This window comes from Pagrus major, chromosome 22, assembly GCF_040436345.1.
Source record: "Pagrus major chromosome 22, Pma_NU_1.0".
Lineage (NCBI taxonomy): Eukaryota > Metazoa > Chordata > Actinopteri > Spariformes > Sparidae > Pagrus > Pagrus major.
Genome location: NC_133236.1, coordinates 25,687,763 through 25,709,254, shown reverse-complemented (window position 1 = coordinate 25,709,254; position 21,492 = coordinate 25,687,763). Strand labels below are relative to the sequence as shown.

Below are 21,492 nucleotides of genomic sequence, written 5' to 3'. Positions count from 1 at the left end.
TGGAAGTTCTGTCTACAAATGTAAGATAATAAATATATTTAGTATTTTTAGTAACAGTTAGGTTTAGGTGGGTTTTATTTGGGATATCTCTTATATCTTTAAGCAAAAACTGGATTATAAACAGTAGGAAAGATCTCTGCAGAAACTCTATTTAATACTGCTCATATCACAATGGTTACGACACGATAAAATACTGCAAATTATCAAAACTGTACAGAAAAACTTACAAGTTTCTCTAAAATACATTTTCACTGTTAGTGTGTGAGAAGAGAGATTACAAGAGAGAGCTTGTCTCTGTTCGACCAGCCGAGCAGCGCCCCCCCCCCCTCCGTCCTTAAGGTGGACTGACTGACGCAGCAGCCGTACAACAGTCATAACCAGTCAGAGAGCCCTCTCCGCACGCAGCTGATTGTTCTGCCCTCTGCTGCTCTGGTCTGGAGCACAGCGTCGGGCCCCCGGGGGTTCCCTCCACCTTCGTCAGCAGCTCGCAGCGCCCCCTCTGAGGCTCTTGCTGATGGCTACTACGACTCTACACGGAGAAGAAGACTCACAGTCTTGGAAGAGAGAAGACCCAGCACATCCCACACGTTTTCTACTGGACGTCTAGTGAGTTCCTCTGGCACAGTAGTAACACGCTTCAACTCCAGGTCAAGGTTTTCAAAATGGTCGACGATTTTTTTTTTCTTCTTTTCTGTCGTGTGTTTTTTTTAAAATGTATTTCTTAGATATTTCCTCTAGCTAATCTACTTCACGGTTACAGGTGTGAGTGTCAGTGGCACGCCACCAAGCGGTGGGGTGTTTTGGCTGGGTGAGGGCAGTGCCACCCTGGTGGTGTGTGTATGTGTGTGTTTTTTAGTGTGGAGGAGGGCAGGTCTTTGGGCCAGCAGGGGTCAGCGGTGGCGATAGTGTCTCATGAGGGGGACGATGCAGGAAGGGGGTCCAGACATCTTGAGGAAGGGGTGCTGGAGGAGCTCCTGGGCCGTGGCTCTCTGCGACGGCTCCCTCACCAGCATCAGGTCCAGGAAGGACCGCAGCACCGAGGACACCTGAAGACACAAAGACGAGCTTTAATTCTGGTTCTTTTCTTTCGTCTGTGCTTATAGACTGTGAAGGACAGTTTACTACTTACTACAAATGTCTCAAAAACTTTTCCCATTCCTGCTAAGCTAAGCTGGTGAACACTGTAAACGTTCTATCTGCTCATCATCAACATCTTATTATTGTCATTCTGGGCATGTTAGCATGACCACATTAGCATTTAGCCCTTGGGGGATGCCACTGTGTATTTAAGTTCTGGTTCAGGAGTCAAAGGGTGGAAGGTTGTGTATGTAAAACTCTTAATACAGACGAAAGTGACATTGGTGTGCCAGAGTGTACCATGCAGCAGAAGTGACCAGATGTACAGCCATTAGATTGTGTCTGTACAAATGTTTACATCAATGAATTTTGGTCATTTAAATCAGTGATTTTCTGCATGTTTTAGATGTTTTACTGCTCCAACACACCTGATTCAAATGTTCAGCTCATTATCAAGCACTGCTGAAGCCTGATAACCACCCATTCATTTAAATCAGATTTGTTGGAGCAGGAAAACATCTAAAACATGCAGGGGCAGGGCCCCCCATGGACCAGGATTGTGAAACATTGAATAAGAGCAATCATACAAGCTGTCTATATATATATTATTCAACATGTATTCTTACTTATAAGTCAATGACAGGTATTTGCATCAAAGTCCTTCTTACCTTGTGCGACTCTTTTAGCCGCGGGGGCAGGTTGTCCCGTATCCTCCTCATGGCCTGCAGAGGGGGTTCGTTGAAGTAAGGGGGCTCTCCGTCCACCATCTCGATCACCATGATGCCTAAAGACCAGATATCCACCTGGACACACACGAGAACATTCATTACAATCAACACAGAAGAATTGGGAAGTCTCTCTGGCTCACGTTATCGAGGAGTTTTAGTGTGTGTGCCGTCCTCACCTCGGTCCCGTAAGGTAGTCTAGAGATGACCTCTGGTGCCATCCAGTAGGGCGTGCCCACGAGGGACTTCCTCTTGGGCACCTCTTTGGAAACTTGGGCACAAAAGCCAAAGTCTGATAGCTTGATCTGCAAACACACACGGACACCATGTCGCCTTCAGGATACACTCGTACAGTAGAGATCGTATTAGTTCAGAACCTCTTTGTCTGATGTCGAGAAGTGCACTGACCCATTGTGATGAAGAGCCTTTATAGAAGACACTAATCTTCCATATTAGTGGTTAATTATCCTAAAATTAATCACGTCTTATCAGCTCGTTAGGAGGCATTAGGCTGGATTTAATTACTGGGGCACGAGTGGTAATTGATGATGATGAGTTTCTGGCACTGGCTGTTGACAAGTGGCGGGAGTGGCACCCGTGGAGAAGGTCAGCGAGTGTGTGAGAGTGTGTGAACAAGTCTAGTAGCACTGGTTACACCTGGGGTATTAGTAAGACTCAGTTTAAATGGGAATGAGTAATATATCTAAACACACATGTGGAATCACCTGGACACACACACACACACACACACACACACACACACACACACACACACACACACACACACACACACACACACACACACACACACACACTCATCATGTGCACCTACCCTGCCGTCACTGGTCAGGAGAATGGAGTCGCTCTTGATGTCGCGGTGGATGACGCCCTGTGTGTGCAGATAGGACAGAGCCCTCAGCACCGACAGACACACTGTGGCGATCTGCTCCTCGTTCATCCTGCGGGGAGACACACACACACACACACACACAAACACATACACACACACACACACACACAAACACACATACACAACATCAGCAATGACTATGACAGTAGACTTATTGAAAGGTGTTCTACAAACTTTTAAAGATTTAGGGACTGTATATAAATCATTAGGGCAGCCAGAAAGAGGGATGGATTTATCTTGAGGTTGAGATGAGGGTAGTCTGCTTTTTTTTTTTGTTGGAAGAGCAGTCTTTTACTTTTCAAATGTATTTATACATTTGTTTATATCTGCAGATCCATACAGGGTTCCCACTCTTTTCTAGAGATTATTTTCCAGGACATTTTCAGTGGCGATCTAGCTGGTACGACTGATGCGCCCACACACTAATATGTTCCTTAATTAATCAATTTATAACCCCAGTGCCTTTTTCTCTTGTGAATTACAGTGTATTATCCATGGCAGCCTGAACATCAATAACTGAATAACATGAACACAATAATAAATATACAAAAGAAAAAAAAACTCACTGGTTTCCTTTTAAGAAAAATCTACATTTTTGTAATACTATACAGTATTTTGTAGTTTGGGGGAGTTTAAATAATGTTCCAGGACAACACAAGATTTTTCCAGGACATTATACTTTTTCTCTCATTTTCCATGACTGGAAAACTGCTCAATTGTTTTCCAGGTTTTGGCATAAATTATTTCTTAAACTTGATTTTTGTTGAATGCTGAACACTAAGTTTGATGAAAAAAATATCCCCATGGTAAGTCAGAAAAAATACAAAATTGTGAGATAAAAACTACAAATTATAAAATAAAAAGTCAAAATTTATCTCATAAATATTAATCCCATTAATTACATATATTAATTCTATCTATATATTTTATCAAGGCTAAGTTTTCATATCTTTTCTGTATATGTACCGATATCTTATTAAACTGTACACAGTTTGTGGTTTATATTTTTAATCCCTGTATTTTCTTTCTCTGTGGCACATTGTGGGAAAGTAAAAGGTTTGAAGATAAGACCAGATTCTTTTTTTAAAAAAGTAAAGAAAAGTTTGTGCATTGAATCATTACAAGCATTTCCAACAAAATTACAACAAAACCACCAATAAACCAACACCTATAGAAGGTGTAGCTCAATATTTCACGTAATAACTTTGTCAGTGGTACTGTTGTTGAGGCGACAGCACAGACTTTCGAGTTCGCAGTCGTTCTGAAGAGATTACAGTTGAACACAATGAAGACGGAGCAGAAATATCCCCGTGTAGCCTGCAGCGGCTGTAGCTGCGATGTGCAGAGCAGGCAGGAGGGTCCCATATGGAGAGCCGGGGCGATGCAGTGCGTCTGACTGAGCTCACACAGAAACTCACGGCTCCACTGAACATTAACATCTAGACCCAGCTGGCCGGGCCGTGCTGTGTGTTTATGAGCGTGTGTGCGCACATACAGTACATGTGCAGGAGTAGAGACACACCCGTTTGCAGGCAGAGACCAAGGAAACATACATATATGTGGTACATGTAGATAAAGTACGCACACGCAGCCATACATGCTTACTTTAACTCTTTCAACACAGACACACACACACACACACCTCTCTTTATCTCATCGTCTAAAATAATCTACCGTTAGATTACAAATTTACAACACGAGAAACAACCCCCAGGCAACACACACACACACACATAGATGCAAACACTGCAGCAGATTTTATTGTCACACATGTACGCATTTACAATCACAAGAGATAAATGAGCCTTCTGCTGATGGGAAAACAACTGGCTAAGTCAAAGTGATCGGGATGGAGGAGTGTGCGCGAAAACAATTCACCTTTTACCTCCTTCACTTCAACACACCCCCTCCATCCCTCACACACACACACACACACACACACACACACACAGACATGAACACACAACTGAACAGAAAACAGAATCACTGGAATAGAAAATTGTTTCAAACACAAAGTGGAAAAACAATTTTAATGAGCCAGTAAAGGTTGCCAAGGGGAGGAGAATTACACACGCACCTACGTGCACACACATATATATGCGTTTGCACTTACACTGGATAAAAACCTCTGTGAAGTGCAGCTCATTAACAAACTCGAAAGTGTAATTGAAATTTGAACGTGAGGGAAATAGTCCGGGAACACGGACGACCGTTCTGCCACTGCTGACTCGCCTGCGTGTTAGATGTGCGTGTGTGTTCATGTATCCGTGTGTGTGTGACCTGATGAGGCTTGCGCAATGCGAGGCAGGCAGCAGTTATTTCCTCAACAAAAGGCTGAACAGAAATAGCACGACGCTTTCACCTGGACAGATATAGCAGAAATGACCGAGAACAAAACTGTCATGTTCCTTGAATTATCACCTTTCTTTGTGTTATATAATGTCTGAATCGTAAATCAAGTGGTCAATTTATGTGGTTTAAAAACCAAAATACATTTTGATAACAAGATGTTAATGATATCCAGCCGCTGAGTTCTATTTCACAAACATGTTTTTTTTTAACACCAGTTAAAATATTGAAAAATACACAAAAAACACACATTTACTTAAAATTCAGCAGACTCATCAAAAAGAGAAAATGGGAGAGTTAAATGAGATAACATGTGTGCCCAATAATATCCTCTTTATTTCCATTAGCACTTATAAAAGCACTCATGGGCGTACTGAAACTCTCCCTCTCTCTCTGTCACACACAGACACACACACACACACACACACACTGAACACACACACTGGCAAACATCTGTGTGGGAAGACTGTTCAGAATACTTCACGGTAGCAGCGGTGCTCAGCCTCACCAAAGCGTGTTATTAGCATCCGACACCGCGCACAGCTAATGCTGACACTCCACGCAAATGACTGTAATTAAACACCAAGCGCAAAGTAAGCTTAAAACAATGAGGCGGCAGCTCAGAAACACGACTCAACAACAGAGAAGCAATTAGGTAAAAGTTGGAGAACAATAATCCTCAAACTATCAAACGCAGGACTGAATTGCTGCCCATCTGTCCCGCTCGTCTCGTGAAATCGTTCATCATCGTCAGGTTTTTGAAATAAAACGCTTGATGGTTACCAGTTAAACCCGTTTGATGTCACTGCCGTCACCAGCACATCCCATGTATTCAGTCATTCAAATAACAATGGAGGACTTCTAACATAATGGTTGCTTCCTCTGTGTCGCCTTCCTTTTTTTTTAGCATCAGGAATATATCCATCTGTTAATTTTTATTTCTCCATTGCTTTTAGTTCTTACCAATCTTCCTGCACACAGTCCACCTACTAGCACCTACTAGCACCTCTTAAGCTTTAATATGTACACAAAATGAAGTGTAGTCTCTGCTGGTTGACTCTTATTTTGTGGATTATATCCTCATGTGTCATGTTTTTCTTTCCACTTCCTGTCTTTGTCTGTTTTCCCGACCTTTTTCCTGCTCACCTGTGATCCATTAATTAATCATTCCTGTGTATCTTAGCCTGTGTTTTCCTTACCGCCTGTTCCCTGGTCCTGTCTTCCCGTCATGTTTCACCTACTGGTTTGTACTTTCTTTTTGCTCTTGGATTACTTTTGCCTGCCTTTTGTTGCTTGTTTTTTGTATTTTGGACTTTGGACATCAGCTGTCGTTAAAGCTTGCTTTTAGTTTTTAAACCTGCCTGCCTCTGTGTTCTGGCAACCTCATGAAAACGTCATTTTTACACTTAGAGGTGCCGGTAGATGGATTGTTTTCTTTTTGGACAACGCCATGCTTACTGTTTCCCTGCTACCAATCTTTATGCTAATCTAGGCGAAACTTATATACTATAGAATTGACTGTTTATAGTGTATAGCTTAAAGAATATTATAGATCCAAGATGAAACTGACTGAAGGGTGGGACTGAGAGAAAACGACACAAATCCATTTGATGGTTCGGCACCACAGAGAGCTCCATGGATTTATCAATCGACAGCACATTTAGGCTGCAGATCATTCAGAGCCGTGGTCAGAGTCATAGATTCAGTCCTGCACAAACCTCAGTCAGATAAAGGATCAATGAGTCAGGCAGACTGGACAAACATATTCAGTCAAACAACTGCACTCTCTCTAATTCTCGGGGCGTGGAGGGGGGGAGATGGCAGGTTAACATGGGTGATGAATTTTTGGTCATTTTCACAACATGGCATCAACCCTGATACAGTCTACTGGATAAAGTACTATTCTGTAGCTGGTCTTAAAATCATTACACTTGTTTAAAAGTCATTCTGATTGGTTGCTGCTTGCAAGTAGTCCTTAAAAATGTTTTTGATCGCCGTCTTGTAACTCTTTTACTGACTATTTCCACATCCACTACAGGGCTTTGTGTGGGTTTTGTACGCTGCAGTTCTTGGTACACTTCAGTATCTCATTGCGTGCATCTATTTCCAAGAGAGGTTACCTGGTGTGAGTCACGATGTCAGTGAGCGCCCCGCCCTCGAGAAACTCCATGACGACCCACAGCTCGTCCCCTACCAGGTAGCTGTTGTACATGTCGACCACGTTCTCGTGATGGTAGTCCCTCATGATCACCACCTGAAACACACACACAGATAAACACAAGGATTATTTATTTACTCGTTCAGTTTCTATTGACGTGATGAGCTATCACAAACACTGGCCTATAAATTATATATTCAGACATGGAAAACACTGCGTATATGCCTTTATTCATGTAACACAGCTATCATTATTGTTATATCAATTGTTAAAGGTGCATTACGTAGTTTTGGGGAATAAATTGTAATCAGAAGAGAAAGATCTTCATTTACTGACTTTTTTTTGTGTCTAAACAAACTAAATAAACAAACACTCTTTGTTTTTGTGAAACAAGCTGAACTTAAAGGACAACAAAATATCAAACTTGGTTTATATGTGGTGGACCCTGCCACCTTTCCAGCTTCAAACAGTGTTCTGGGGACCGCGACAACAGCTTGTTTATTCAGTTATGGATAAATTTATATTTTTGAGTTTGTATTATTACCTCATTAATATTGTAAATATAAACATTCTGAGTCTGAATTTCTTTCCCCTTTAAAATTCAATACTGTATTTGTATCGATACATAAATCACATTTAAGGACGCTTGTTAAACATGTTAAAAAGAAATAATATACTATGTAAGTAATTTATAAAAATGTGCTCTTATAATTGTTTTTATTTATTAATTTAACTTTCCATTGTCTAATCTGAACACGTTCTGGAGGCTTAACTATAAAAGGGTTACATTCAGAAATTAATAGGATTACACGAAGCAAATTAGTTCCCAACTGAACACCCACGTCTGTGTTCACTGCACACACATGCTAACATACATACATACGTGTCATTCTCTCACCCCCGTGCACACACACACACACACACACACATACATGCACGCACAGTGCTAAAATAGAATCAGTGCAATATAGCTTGATAAATGAAATCCACAGTTGTCCCTTTACTCAATTCTCATTTTTCTGCTAAACGAGCAATCATAAGTTCATTTTTCAACAGTTAGCAAACCGTGAAAAGAAACAGCTATGAATAATTTTCTCGCAGAGGGTTTTCAGTCTGAGCGGTACTTAATTTTTTGGTAAAAAATGAAATTAAAGATGCAAAAATATTCTCGTGGTTTGATTACCATGGATGTGTGTCAGGGAAATAGAGGCAAACTGAAGCTGCTGTTTTGCTTTCAGATGGTGAGATTTGTTTCTATCTGTTTGGCCCTAATGTTGCTATTTAAACCAGATTCATCTCTATTGCTGCTTGTTTGAGCCATCAACAATCTGAGTGGGTGTTTTTTATTTATCTGGGTCAAACTGACCTAAAGCAGCAGCATCCGAACCTTCAAATGAATAAATACTCGCAAACAAAACCAGAAATCTGGGTTTGAGGTTAGTGTGCTGCAGTTCCTGTCAGTCTTTCACACCTCATTAAAGAGCAGCTCTCTCCTCTGCTGTTTCCTGAGGTCCATCTTCTTCACGGCCACCTGCTTGCCGCTGTGCTTCTCGCTGGCGATGCACACGATACCTGTGGAGCCCTCTCCGATTTTGATAAAGCTGTCCAGGTATTCCCGAGGGTCGCCTGTAGGCCAACACGAAAACATAGCTCAATTTTGACACACACCAGAAACACAAACTGAAATGTGTATGTTCAGTGTCGCTTTCTTTAAACATCCATTTCTCACCTGGGTTGACCACCAGCTGGAGTGCAGCTCTGAACTGCTCATGAGAGACTCTGGAGGGTTGAGTGTCGGAGCTGGACCCCCAGGATGGAGGCGGGTAGGCCCCCGGGGGGATGTAAGGTGACGAAGGCTGTGAATAGGCCCCCTGTGTTTAAAAACACACACATACAGAGTGTCAGAAAAACAGAGAGAGGCTATATGTAACTAAACTACATATCATCGAAGTGAACACAGTGAACATACTGTACCTGAGGGGTGTAGGGTGGGCTGGGCTGGGAGGGTGGATGGTGGTAGGGTGAAGGTTTGTAATGGTGAAAGACTGGAGGGTAGGGCAGGTGTACTGGGGGGTAACCAGGCGGCTTGGAGTGGCTCTGCGGTTGCTTGAAAGGCCCTCGGGGGTAGGTGTCACCGCTCAAAATCTGGGGGCTGCCGTCACGTAACGGACGCTCATAGTCACCCTGGAGAGGAGAGCACAAGGTTATTTGATTGGTGGATTTAAATGCAAAGAAACAACAATGAGACTTGTGTGCACTGTATGAACTACTGAGTTGGATGCAGCAATGTGAATGTATGACCACACACAAAACGTCAGCTCTACTTCCAGGTATGTCTGCAGGTACATTAGCCCTCGACAGCCCTAACAGAGGACATTTAGTCCACAGGACAGGGACCGTACATTATCATTACCACCCCACAATGCTCCTCAACTACTCCATTCATCAACCAGGAGCCCGGGGAGCACCAGGATCTGGGACACACCTCTTCCTTAAGATCCAAGAAACACCTGAGACTCCTTTAAAGCAGTGCGGGAGCATTAGTGCTGGTGTACACACACACCGACACACACAGGGAGAGTGTAGAGCTGAAGCAAAGAGGCCTAATAAAAGCTCAGTTATATGAGTCAGCTGAGCTCGTCTGACTCATCATAAGCCTGGTGTACACACACACACACACACACACACACATACACACAAACCTTAAGGAGAATCTCAACACAAGTGACCACACCAGTAGTGATTTCATCAACGTCTACTGTATATCATTGTGTTTATAAAGATGGAGCCTGATCATAGATCAATAAAAATAGGAAACAGATGGAAAATGCTGGTGGTGTTTAATTCTCGTCGTATATCTAATATACAGTAAGAAGTGATTCAGATTACCTCGACATGTAGTTGGTTACTAAAATACAAACTACATGGCAATTTTTGTGGCGAGTAAAGTCATCAAATAGTGTCTAAAAAGTAATATAATCAAAATATTTTGACTTTTGGACCTTTACATAATTTTAACATTTGACACATTGACGCAATCAAAAATGTAATCAAATGATCCCTGACAATGTTACTATAATCAAATTTCACATTTTTTTCAAATGTAATCTGCGCTGATGATAATAATTTATTTTTCTTAATCTGATTATGTAATCTCAATTACATGTAATCGTAATTTTGGTAAAACCAATAAAAAAACCTTAATTTAATTTCTAAGCACATGTTTTTCTTCACTTCAATCACAGCACACACAACAAGATATAACGATAAGAGTTTTTTTCAACATTTCTGTTTATTTCTGAGGGAATAATGCATGCATGTTAAGGCATATTAAAGTGGCTGGTATCTGATGATTTGATGCTGGTAATGAACAAAAATCTGCATCTAGTGTATTTAAATATGTATTAATTGTTATTAGATCAAGCTTGATTGAATTAAAGGGGATTGCTGTGCCTTGGCGGAGGTATGCGCTCTACTTAGTGTCAGTCTAATGTTGTTTATCTAACGGCTAAATATCAATACCTTAATGTGGACTGAACAGAACGTACAGAGCACTATACAGACAGTACTGGATCAAGCTGCCTCCACCCTACGGAGAATAAATTAAATTACCTTCGCCACACCTCCCAACAAATGCTCTTTAACCAGCGTGATTCTTTTTCTCATAAATTCTCAGGAGATAATAAAAAACCTCCTTCTCTTCCTCTTTCCATTTATTTGTTTCCCTCTCACCACACATACTGTACACACACACACACACACACACACTCGTGGATAGACAGGGCAGGAGGAGGAGGAGCCCTCATGTGTTGGGATGGTGTATAATTACATGGTGTGAACTCTTTTAATCAATCACTCTCAGGCAGGTGTAAGGGTGGGGAAGGGGGGCTGCGCTGCTGGGACGGCCCAGTCTCGCCTCCCCCTACCCCCCCCCCCATCGTTGGCCGGCACCGCTGGCTGGCTGTCAGCCAAGGGTCTCCTGATCCATGTTGGTTAAACGCGCATTAATCTGAGTTTGGCAGGGTAATCAACAACCTAACTCAACTGTGAAATTGAATTCCGCGGTGGAACATCGTTCGGCCAGTTTTATGCTAAGGCTGCAGAAAGGGAAAGTGCCGCAACATCAATTTGTCACCGAGAGCTGCGGCACTGAGCTCGCACTCGCCACAAAACACAGCGAGAGAGAGAAAAGAAAAGAGAGAGAGAGAGGGAGTGTGTGTGTGTGTGTGTGTGTGTGTCGTCTGTGTGTGGCCAAGTCTCCGTGCTGTCTACTGTTACATCCCCACCGGCTCCCAACAACAGCAGGGAAAAAGAAGGATTTACTTCAGTGGTGTGAGTGGGCTGAATGAAGGAAAAGAGAAGAAAAGGCAGAGAATACGAGAGGAGAGAGAGGGCTGGGTTTGTTACAAGGTCCGTGAGCCGAGAAGAATAGTGATTCTTAAGCTGCCAGATGATTCCTTGTTTTTCCTTTTTTTCCCCCTCTCCTTCTTCTTCTTACCACTGCTGCAAACATCACAAGGCAAATTAGGCTGCATTTATTCCTCTGCCAGCTCCTCACTATGGCCTATATTTGATTTAGAAATACATAAAGCATCGAATCAAATATAACGAATGCACCATATAGTCTGATTTTTTAAAGCATTTTTTAGCATTTTTGGATCAATGCACAAGCTCTGTTACGTCTTAAATTCCTTACACATACTGTACATTTTTTCAGCAAAGCAAATGTGCCTCCTCGAGCTCGACGACTCAGCAAGTGGTCATAATAAACTATACGTAAGAAAAAAAATTGACCTTCTCCCACATCACTTCCAATCCTGCTACTCTTGCATTCTCCGTGGCAGTTTTTTTTCTATGAGTGGCTATTTACTGAAGCATGCAGGTTAAATGGTTTTTCATCAAGGCACCCTGGGATCTACATCAGCAAACCCAGTTATTCCTCTCAGCGAATGGTCTCACCGTGTGTGAAGGAATGGATGGTGCAGAGCTGTGATAGCAGTACACACACCTGTATAATGGGTCTAATGGGGCACTGAAAGCTTCGGAGAATGATATAAAGAACATATAAAGAAATGAGATGGGGACCGCCTTATCTTTCTGTTACCCCTGCTGTTGCATTGACTAGCACCATCTTTAGCCTCCTACGACTGTGTTACCTGTTCAACAATCTTCTACTGTAGCAGTTCTGTATAATAAGTAAGCTACAAAATAATCACCATGTGTAGCTTACACTGGAAACATATGGTTACATTACACAGGCAATAATGCGTGGAAGGTTTGTTTGCTCTTGTCTGTGGAGTCTCTTGGGTATCTCACTCTCCCACTGCTCCACTGGAGCACATCTGAGGCTGCATCACACTCTCCAAATGCCAGCATTCAGTGCAGCTGCTTCATGCACGAGGGGAAGCTATAAGCTATAAAACATGATTTTAATACTAAGTCGTGTTTCTGGGCAATTTTACTGACATTCAAATCTGGAATTTATATTTACTCTAAAATGTTTTCTCATTTTCTCTTTATTTTGTCCGCTCTTCGCAGAGTTTATTTCTTCCTTGAAATCTGCTTTCGGAAAACTTCTTTATTTATTGTTGACAGCTTGTTAGAAGCATCCATTATACAGGGATATGTAGAACTGTTGAGATTCATATCACTGACTAGTTTTGTTCTCTACACACACCACACTGTAAGTAGCCTCTCTGCATCATTTGCAAACATAACATACCGCCTCTATGCAGATGACACACAGCTGTGTAAATGCAATTATTCTAGCAGTTTAGCTCTGTGGTTGTAATTATAATCATAGTTACAGATTGAGAGAGAAACTCAGATCAAACTGTAAAACTAGGCAGTCCTGACGAAATATTAACCAAGATTCTGTTACTGCATTGCATATTTCTTGCCTAAAATTATATCTTAAAACATACTTAATGTACTGTTCAGCTGTGATAGAGACAGTTTGTGAACATGGGGCGGCAATTTTATTTGCTTTGTTGAAATGGAGGCTGCAAAAACTTTTTTATAAATATCTGTGTCTTTATACTGCAAAGACAGCCCACCTTTAAGAAAAGACCATCTTTGTAGTAGTGATAAAAATACTTCTATCCATATCCTCTTGTGAATTACTCTGAAAAGTGTACTTTGGTGACCAGAATTTAGAATAATGCTCATTTTATTCTTTGCAATTTTTTTATATTCTTAGTTTTTTTTTGCTATTTCAGGTTCATATCATTTGATCATAGTTATAGCACACAATTAATTTGCAAAATGCTGCAAATTATTATACAGCTTTTGCCAGTTCTGCTCTCATTTAGTCTTACTTTTAGTGTTAATCATACTTCTGTTTGAAAAATCACTGCGAAAGTGCCCTCTTGAATGCCCCTGTGGTAGATAAAACAAGATAAAGTGCCCTCCAGGGTGCCCTTTCAGTGGACAAAATGGAGTACTCTCTCTTCATACTATAAATTTATCATGACTTTCTGTGGGCTGGTGTCCCCCCGCATACATGTGGTGCCTTTTTTTATTTTTTTCGCCCCTGACCCTCAAACATCCTGAGTCTGTCACTGCTACTACAAATCTGTACTTTGATTTTATATCTGGTATTTTGTTTTTCACTTTGTTCCAGCCCTGTCTCTGTCTCTCCATTCCTTTGTGGCTCTCCTTGTATAGTCTCTGTAACTCTTCATGTAATTCAGAGTTTTCTGGTTGATTGGTCAGCATGAGCATTAATTGATCTGTGTACTGAAGAGGGGTAATTCTGTACGTGACAGCCCCTGATTCCTTCATGCAAGTGTAGATTAACAGCTGACTCTATCTGGCAGGAAGGCCAGAAAACAAATGTTCAGCGCGAGAATGAGAGAGACTTAGAAAGATGGGGAGAGAGAGGACGAATGGGAGCGAGAAAGCACTGCAGGTGGATGGGAGGTGAAGCTAAATGTGGGGATACATCTGTGTAATTTTCTCTGAAATGTTTCGACAGGCTTGTCAGGGGTGTGTGGAGTCCTGTGTGGAAACATATTTCCTAGACAGCAACTGTAGCCGTTTGGTAGCTTATACAATATGCTCTGCAGTTTAGAGTAAACACTGTGGCTATTTTCCAATCCCGTATTGTCAAACCATGTCATAGACCCACCGGTCAACCATGTCATGTTTGGCCCTGCCCACTGGTGAAAACAATATGGCAAGCAATAATAATCAAGCAACGTCCGGTTACTATTTCAGAAACATGCACCAAAACTGCTTGGTTACGTTTAGGAAAGCATGACTGTTTGTTCTGTTAACAGTCACCACTCACTATTGGCTTCACGCAGCGTTCAAACTCTGGTCTCTCTGAGGTGAACGTTTCATGACTGACCAACCCATCTAACCCCAACCTCCTTCCTATAAGTACTTTCTGGCTATTTATACTACGTTCACCCTTTGCACCTTCATACACCTGTAATTTTTCGTGCCTTGGCGTGCTAAACCGTCACATCAAAAGCTGTCCTCTAGTGGATTGGCGGATCAATTACATTCTTTGGCATGCGACTGGGCTGTAGTTTCATAGATGAATAAAATAAATTATGACTAGGATGCAAACTCTTTGTGTTTGGTGTAGTTACCTTGGTTAAGGTCTGTGAGTTGGCGAGACTCTCTGAGAGGCGAGGGTAGGTGTAGGAGCTGTATGGGTGGGCCTGTGGAGGGTTCTTGAAAGCTCCGCTGGCTGCATAGGGGACATTTGGCTCCTGCAACCCAGAGCCTGACCGAGATCTCTGCCTGATAGCTGGTGTGGGGCTGGTCTGTGTCACATAGGAGCTCTTGGGTCGCTTGTCGTACTCGTCCCGCAGGCCACCATAACTCCACTCGCTGTCTGGGTAGTTGATCTGCTCGCTGTGCAGCGAGGCACGGGATGGCGTGCCTACTGAAGTGTCCCTGTAGTCCTGGCTGGACGAGCCACCCACAGACGCCCGATAGTAGCCGCTTGAGCCTACCCCACTCCCCACCGTGGAGGCCGCCTCATCTCCCGAGCGCCCTTTGCTCTCCAGGTAGGTGTGGTAGTCCGGGGGAAGTTTGCCATAGTCTGATTTTTGGGGCATGGCGTCCGGGTAGAAAGGGCTGCGTATGGGGTGTGAGTGACCATTCTGCTTAGTGAATCGATAGTGTCTCCCAACTGCCCAGTCCCCATCTATGGAGAGGCCTGGCCTGCTGGGATCAAGAGAGAAGTCCCTGCTGGAGGTGTCTAGGTCACAGGAGTAGCGGGAGTAGTAATGATTGAATCCATTCTCTTCTGGGGCGTTGGGATGACCACTGCTGGAGGGTTTGGAGCTGCTTCCAGCCTGGTGCGGGCCCGGTGGACTCTCCTTACGCAGGGAGTTGGAGCGCGTAACTGAGATGTTGTCAAACTCCTCCAGAAGGCCGTTGATGGATGCATCTTTGGGTGGCCGGTTCCCTCGAACAATGGTCTACGAGAAGAACAAACACATTTACACTTAACATACAAGAGAGTCCGCTGCCTGAGAGCTTGATGGAGACAGCCCTGATACTTTGGGTTGCAGTACATTCAATTTCAGTTGAATCATTCCTGGCTGAAAACTGAATGAGATGAATTGAAATTCCTCTGAGATCAACTTTAGTCAACTAAAAACAATTTTCAGGCAGGAATTTCAATTCATGTGTATCAGGGCTTTGTGACAAGTATGAAATTAATCATCACTTGCAATAAATGAATGTTTGTATTTGTCATCTGAAAGAATGGCAGGCAATAATCCTACACAACCACTAGTTGTTGTGAGTTGGGATGCAGCTAGAAAATGCATGGAGATAAATGGCGGGATACCACAGATGCTAAAAAGAAACCACTGGTGGATTGAAGGAGCTAATTCCTGCCCCATTTCCCTCGCAACAGATTAGCTTCATTTTCAGTGGGCTGATCAGGATACATTAATAGTCGTGACGTTTGGTTTAGCGCTCGTGAGGTGCGTGAGCAACACCAGCACGCGCCTGACACACACAAAACGACGAGAGAGCGAGGAGGAGAGAGAGACTGAACACACATGCTCACATCTGCTTCAAAGCGAAGGCAGCTTAAACATCAGGGGTGCTGCTTATCCCCTCCTACCTTGTGTTAAGCCCTTTACACAGATGTGTCGTGAGTCATGGGGAACTGGTGCTACAGCAGCACTGACTGAACTACACTGCCGTTTTTGTGGTGTGGACTGCCAGGATTGCCACCTCCATACAGTGAAAATCATGCGAGTGATGGCAAAAGCCAGACGCACAGCTTTTATCTACCTGTCTCTCTTCCACTTAGACATAACAGGAAACGCTGCATTAGAACAATGGAAACATGTTGCGTGACTGCTGAGTGCTGAGAGGAGGCCAAGCTGAAGGGATTATTATTTGAATTTTCAAACTTTTACATAATCTATCTGAGAGCTTTTTGTGATGATCAAACAAAACGGAAAAAATTTATTTTTGTCTGTGTTTCAGTGGGGTTTTTACTTGCATTACAGACTCTAAGTACCTTGAGTATCAAATCCATCCAGTCAACATCTTTTCATTTGTTATATTTTGCACAATCCACAAGCGGTTGTTTTACAAATGCGAGCTTTTACATCACCACTTTCCATTTCCCTCCTTGCTTTTACCTGGATTAACATGCTCTATGTGCTTCATGGACGTGCCCATCATACTTTAGACGTTTAGTGTATTTGCACCTTGATGTTTTTATGGTCTCAGTCAGTTCTCAGCTCCCTACGCACAAAAATTACCCACCCACCTGTCAATGCTAACTCATGTGGCTTTCACAAGGTTGCAGAGATTCTAAAAATGTTATTTCCTTGAAAATTAATGGGTTTGTCAAAGCTGTAACAATCATGGAAAAGAATTAAAGTGAACTGGATTCTAGTGGCTAGATTAGATGCCTGTTTCACAGGGACAGTGCTTTGATTCCCAATAGGGCTGCCATTGCTAGAGATGTACTGCCAGCACATTCTCACTCCCAGTGGGTCAATTATGGAAGCTTAGTCAGTGGCCCAATGCTTCAAACTATGACACTGTAGATGTCCCTCTAGTGTCATTTCTTGAGGCGTCCCTCTAGCATAGTAGTATAAAGAGCGAGAGAAGTCCACATCAGTAGCTGGTTAGGGTGGATGAGTGGGTCAAACACAGGACTTCCATCTGGGAGACTTAAGATCAAATCCTGCGGGAAACCAAAAGTCAAACTTCACTTGTTTTTGATTTACGTATCGTAAATGACGTGCTCCTTTTAAGCTAAACCATGATTTTGTCCTAAACCTAACCACATTACAACCGATTCACAACGTTAACACTCCAAAACTCATAAAGTGTTAAATGTTTGCCTGCAAGGTTCATTTTGATATTCTAACCAGATGATGTATATATTTTATTGCCAACTTCATGGCTGTGCACTGCACTATAAAACTGATGCTAGAGGAGTAAGTAGAGCGTCATGGCATGAAGCTCAGGGCTGCTGACCAAAGCTACCGTATTCGACGAGTTGGGAGAGAGAACATGTTTGTACATGCTAGTTTGAGAGAGCTTTCAATAGTAATTCTCACATGTAGACTTGTTAGTCTTTTCCACCTCTGAAGGTGTTTTGCTGAGTCTGACACTTAAACCCAACAATGTCACATCAGCAAGTTCTTTGACACCCTTTGACAGCGTCGTGCCTCGCTGTCTGTCACACAACTGTCATACTTGTCTCCGCTGTAGTTGGCCCATGTCACATGTGCTGAGGCAGAGGCTCGGAAAAGCTGGGATAATCATCAACTCTCAGCAACATTGTGCTGACACAGGGATACATCCAGACTCCTTCTCTGAGCTACCTGCAAACCACCACTGCCTTCCTCTCATCTCATTTATCTATGACATTAATTGTGACTCAACCAGGCTACCACAGTTATTAAAAGTAATACTATCTCTTATTATTATGGACATTCTCTTTTCCTTTTCATTCATCCAAGAAGGAATTAGCTTCGCCCATAAGTACATATCTGACAGAGGTGTTGACTGAGGGCTCTTGGATTAAATCAAATTTCTTTTGCAGCTTGATAGTTCCACATTTTTCACATTTCTAGCCATGCTAGCAGCATTCAGTTACGGCAGTGTCAGTCGGTTGGTTGATCCCGCCTGAATATCTCAACAAATATAAAATAGATTACCATAAAATGTTGTATCCACATTCATCTTCCCCTGAGGATGAACCTCAGTGTCTTTGGTGATCCTCTATCCATCATGAAGTTGACGTTTATGATTCAGAGGGAACTATCTTGACCTACTGGGTGGATTTCTGTGAGATTTCTCAAACATATTCAAAGTCCCCAGGTGATAAAGTCTGATGACGTTTGTGAGTCCCTGACTTTCCTTATCAGTTTTCCCAATACTTTGGTTTTATGACAAAATACCTGCTAGATCAAGACAGTCTCATGAGCCTCAACTGCACTTTAAGTTTAGTGCTGATTAGAAAATACAAGCATGCTAACAGGCTGAACCTGGTAGAAATAGGATCTGCTAAAACTCAGCGTGTTAGTATCGTTACTGTGAGCATGTTAGCAAGGGGAAGTTAGCGCTTAAAGCACATCAAGGAAAACACCCTTATTCTGACAAGGTGGTTAGCTGTCGTGCTAGCACTGGTATATTTGCAGCCACTGTGCCAAAAGTTTGCTAGCAATTCAAATAATAAGTTGGGGTGCTATGCTAACTAACTGTTTTCTTCCTATTTCAACTCTTAGTTTCATCTCTCTTCTGATCTGTACTTACGAGCTAGTTGTCCCTTTCATGATGCTTTTTCTAACGATCTGAATGCAGCAGTTTCAGACTCAAACAAAGCCTCTGCACAAGCCTTTCTTATTACTACGACTGTTTCTTTCACACATCATCTCCCCCTTCTATTTCCTTACTTGGTGCGCCTCCCCTCTCCCTCTTTAACACTCCAGTTGCTCTCCTCTGTTTGAGAGCTATAGGCTGTTTGGTGCCGTGACCTGGAACCCAAGGTGAAATGGCCTATAAAAGCAGTGAGCAAAGTCTAGCTGAGAGGCAGAGGCTGCAGGACGGATGGTCTTTTAAACAGGTCGGTGAGTGGAAATCTATCATGCTCCGGACAGATGTTGCAGTGCACAGAGCAGGCTCGGGCTGACATAAAGAATCATACACTCATGACAAACACACTTTTGCTGCATTCTCCTCAAAAAGTAATGCTAATGTCACGTTAATGTTGTTAACCAATGCAACTAAGACCGCTACCAATAATTATTTCTGCTGCTATTGTCATGAGAATTACTCTCACACTTCCTCTAAACTGTGCTGTGCGTGATGCGCTTTGTGTGAAATCGAAAATGAGGCCAAGTCACATCATGTTACGCTACGTGGATGCTGGTGATTCAGAGCTAATTCAATTGGCATACAACAGTAGGGAGTGTCAGTTATCTAATAAAACATCATCATCCCCATTTGGTTGATAATCAATAAGACTGTGTCAGGGAGCGTGACAGGTACGGAGGGGGGGAAGAGAAAGTTGCAGAAAGCAAGGCGGCAGCGGGCAGATGAGACCGAGGAGGTGATGAGAGTGCAGAGGGGACAGGGAGACAAGGTTAATTGTGTGCCAAATCACTGTCAAACGGTCGGCATCAAGTCTTAAAATCTTTCCATTAATTTGAATTAGGGGGCTGATACTGGCTTCCTTACTCCCCCCTTCTCCCCCCTTCTCCTTCCCCCCTGTCCTTACAGCTCTGCGAGCTCTGTGCACGGGTTATGTTGGGCGGCGGCTGTGACAGCAGCCATATTTCACCGGCGTGCGGCGTTGGCCTGTCCTTTACTGATAAGCTGTAATAGATCTACTCTCTCCACTCACTACGGCCTGTTCAAGGTAAGCACAGGAGAGGAGAGGGGAGGAGAAGAAGGGAAAGGAAAGGAAAGGAAAGGAAAGGAAAGGAAAGGAAAGGAAAGGAAAGGAAAAGGAGTGTGTAGGAGTATGAAGCAATAGAAACACAGAAGTAGAAACTCCGAAGAGCAGCTGAGAAGGAAGAGCAGGGGAAGCGCAAGTAGAAGAAGGGGTGACGAGGGAAGGGAGGGAGGAAGTGTCGTAGACAGGGAGCCATGAAAAATGAGGCTCATTGGGAGATAAGGGGGGATTAACCTTGCTGGTAATGAAGGGAGGGTGTGATGGGAGGATGGAGGGAGGAATAGAGGGAGAGATAATTAATGAGCTTGCCCTTCCTGTGACTCCTAGCCAGAACCCTGGTTTGAAGGCTGCGCTTCACTGGCCAGCCGGGGTCCCGGGACAACTGGAGGGCTGGAGGAGGAGGAGGAGGAGGAGGAGGAGGAGGAGCAGCTCCTCTGCTGCATGGCTCCTCTGCACTGCTATTTCATTTGATTTTTAGTTCTGAAACTGCATTTCGGGCAACTTCTCCACACTTTGAAGCAGATATATTCACATTTTTCAGGTGGATTCTGCTGATTTTCAGTTTTAATTGAACCCTTCCACAGTTCATAAAGTTAGAGGGCTGTCCACACCTAGAACGATCACTATAACGATGATGATAACGAGCATCCACACTGAAGAACGATAACATTCAGTAAACAATGGCGCAAAGCACACACTGTGTACTCCAGCTGTGTCAGCAGCTCAGGAAACTGGGTTTCGATGACCTGTTACAGCTGTAAGGAGAATCCGACAGTCTGTTACGAGGGTTGTCGTCTTTTGAAGACTAATTTTATTCACAATTTTGTATGAGCCACGTCAATTATCCTGGCGATCGTCAAAGAGGACATCAGTAGAGACAACAGAAACTATGAGACACTCGTAGCCTAATGCGTTGTATATGCATTTAACGACTTGGGACTGTCACTTTTTTTATCTTTCATTTAATCATTCTGAAAGTGATCCAAAGATATTGTTCGCCACAGTCATCGTCGTCGTCATCATCACCATCCACTTGAGTTACAATGATTTTTAAACTGACACATTTATAGTTACTGTTCCTGGTGTGGACGGCCATTTTGGATCTAGTTATGCTCGATCAGTTAGTTTGTAAAACTTGTTGTCAGAGTAGAAAGGGAGTGAAAAGCTGGCAGAAAAGTGAGGGATGATGTATCGCTGAGATACAGATATAAAGACGCACAAAACAGCCTCTTCTGAAAAACATTCATAGAAGCCAGAAAGAGAATTTCAGTTCCTCTCTCATTTCTGCACAGCTGGCCAATCGTGGCGTGAAGCTGCGTGAATGTCGGTAGGTCGTCGGATTCGTAAGGTTACAGTAACGGTCAGACACACTAAC

The 21,492-nt window shown here is 42.9% G+C and overlaps 1 protein-coding gene across 1 annotated transcript in view; it reads right to left on the bottom strand.

The window, feature by feature from the left end:
* Positions 1-387: 387 nt before the first annotated feature.
* pak5 (p21 protein (Cdc42/Rac)-activated kinase 5) overlaps positions 388-21,492 on the bottom strand; it is a 39,922-nt gene continuing 18,817 nt past the window's right edge. Inside the window, exons 3-11 of the mRNA XM_073493033.1 lie at positions 14,818-15,657; positions 9,194-9,403; positions 8,949-9,090; positions 8,691-8,845; positions 7,182-7,315; positions 2,635-2,761; positions 1,982-2,107; positions 1,746-1,880; positions 388-1,046 (exon numbers count right to left, since the gene is read on the bottom strand). Of these exons, the coding sequence (XP_073349134.1) occupies positions 891-1,046; positions 1,746-1,880; positions 1,982-2,107; positions 2,635-2,761; positions 7,182-7,315; positions 8,691-8,845; positions 8,949-9,090; positions 9,194-9,403; positions 14,818-15,657 (2,025 nt within the window). The 3' untranslated portion in view covers positions 388-890. The remainder of the gene's footprint in view (positions 1,047-1,745; positions 1,881-1,981; positions 2,108-2,634; positions 2,762-7,181; positions 7,316-8,690; positions 8,846-8,948; positions 9,091-9,193; positions 9,404-14,817; positions 15,658-21,492) is intronic.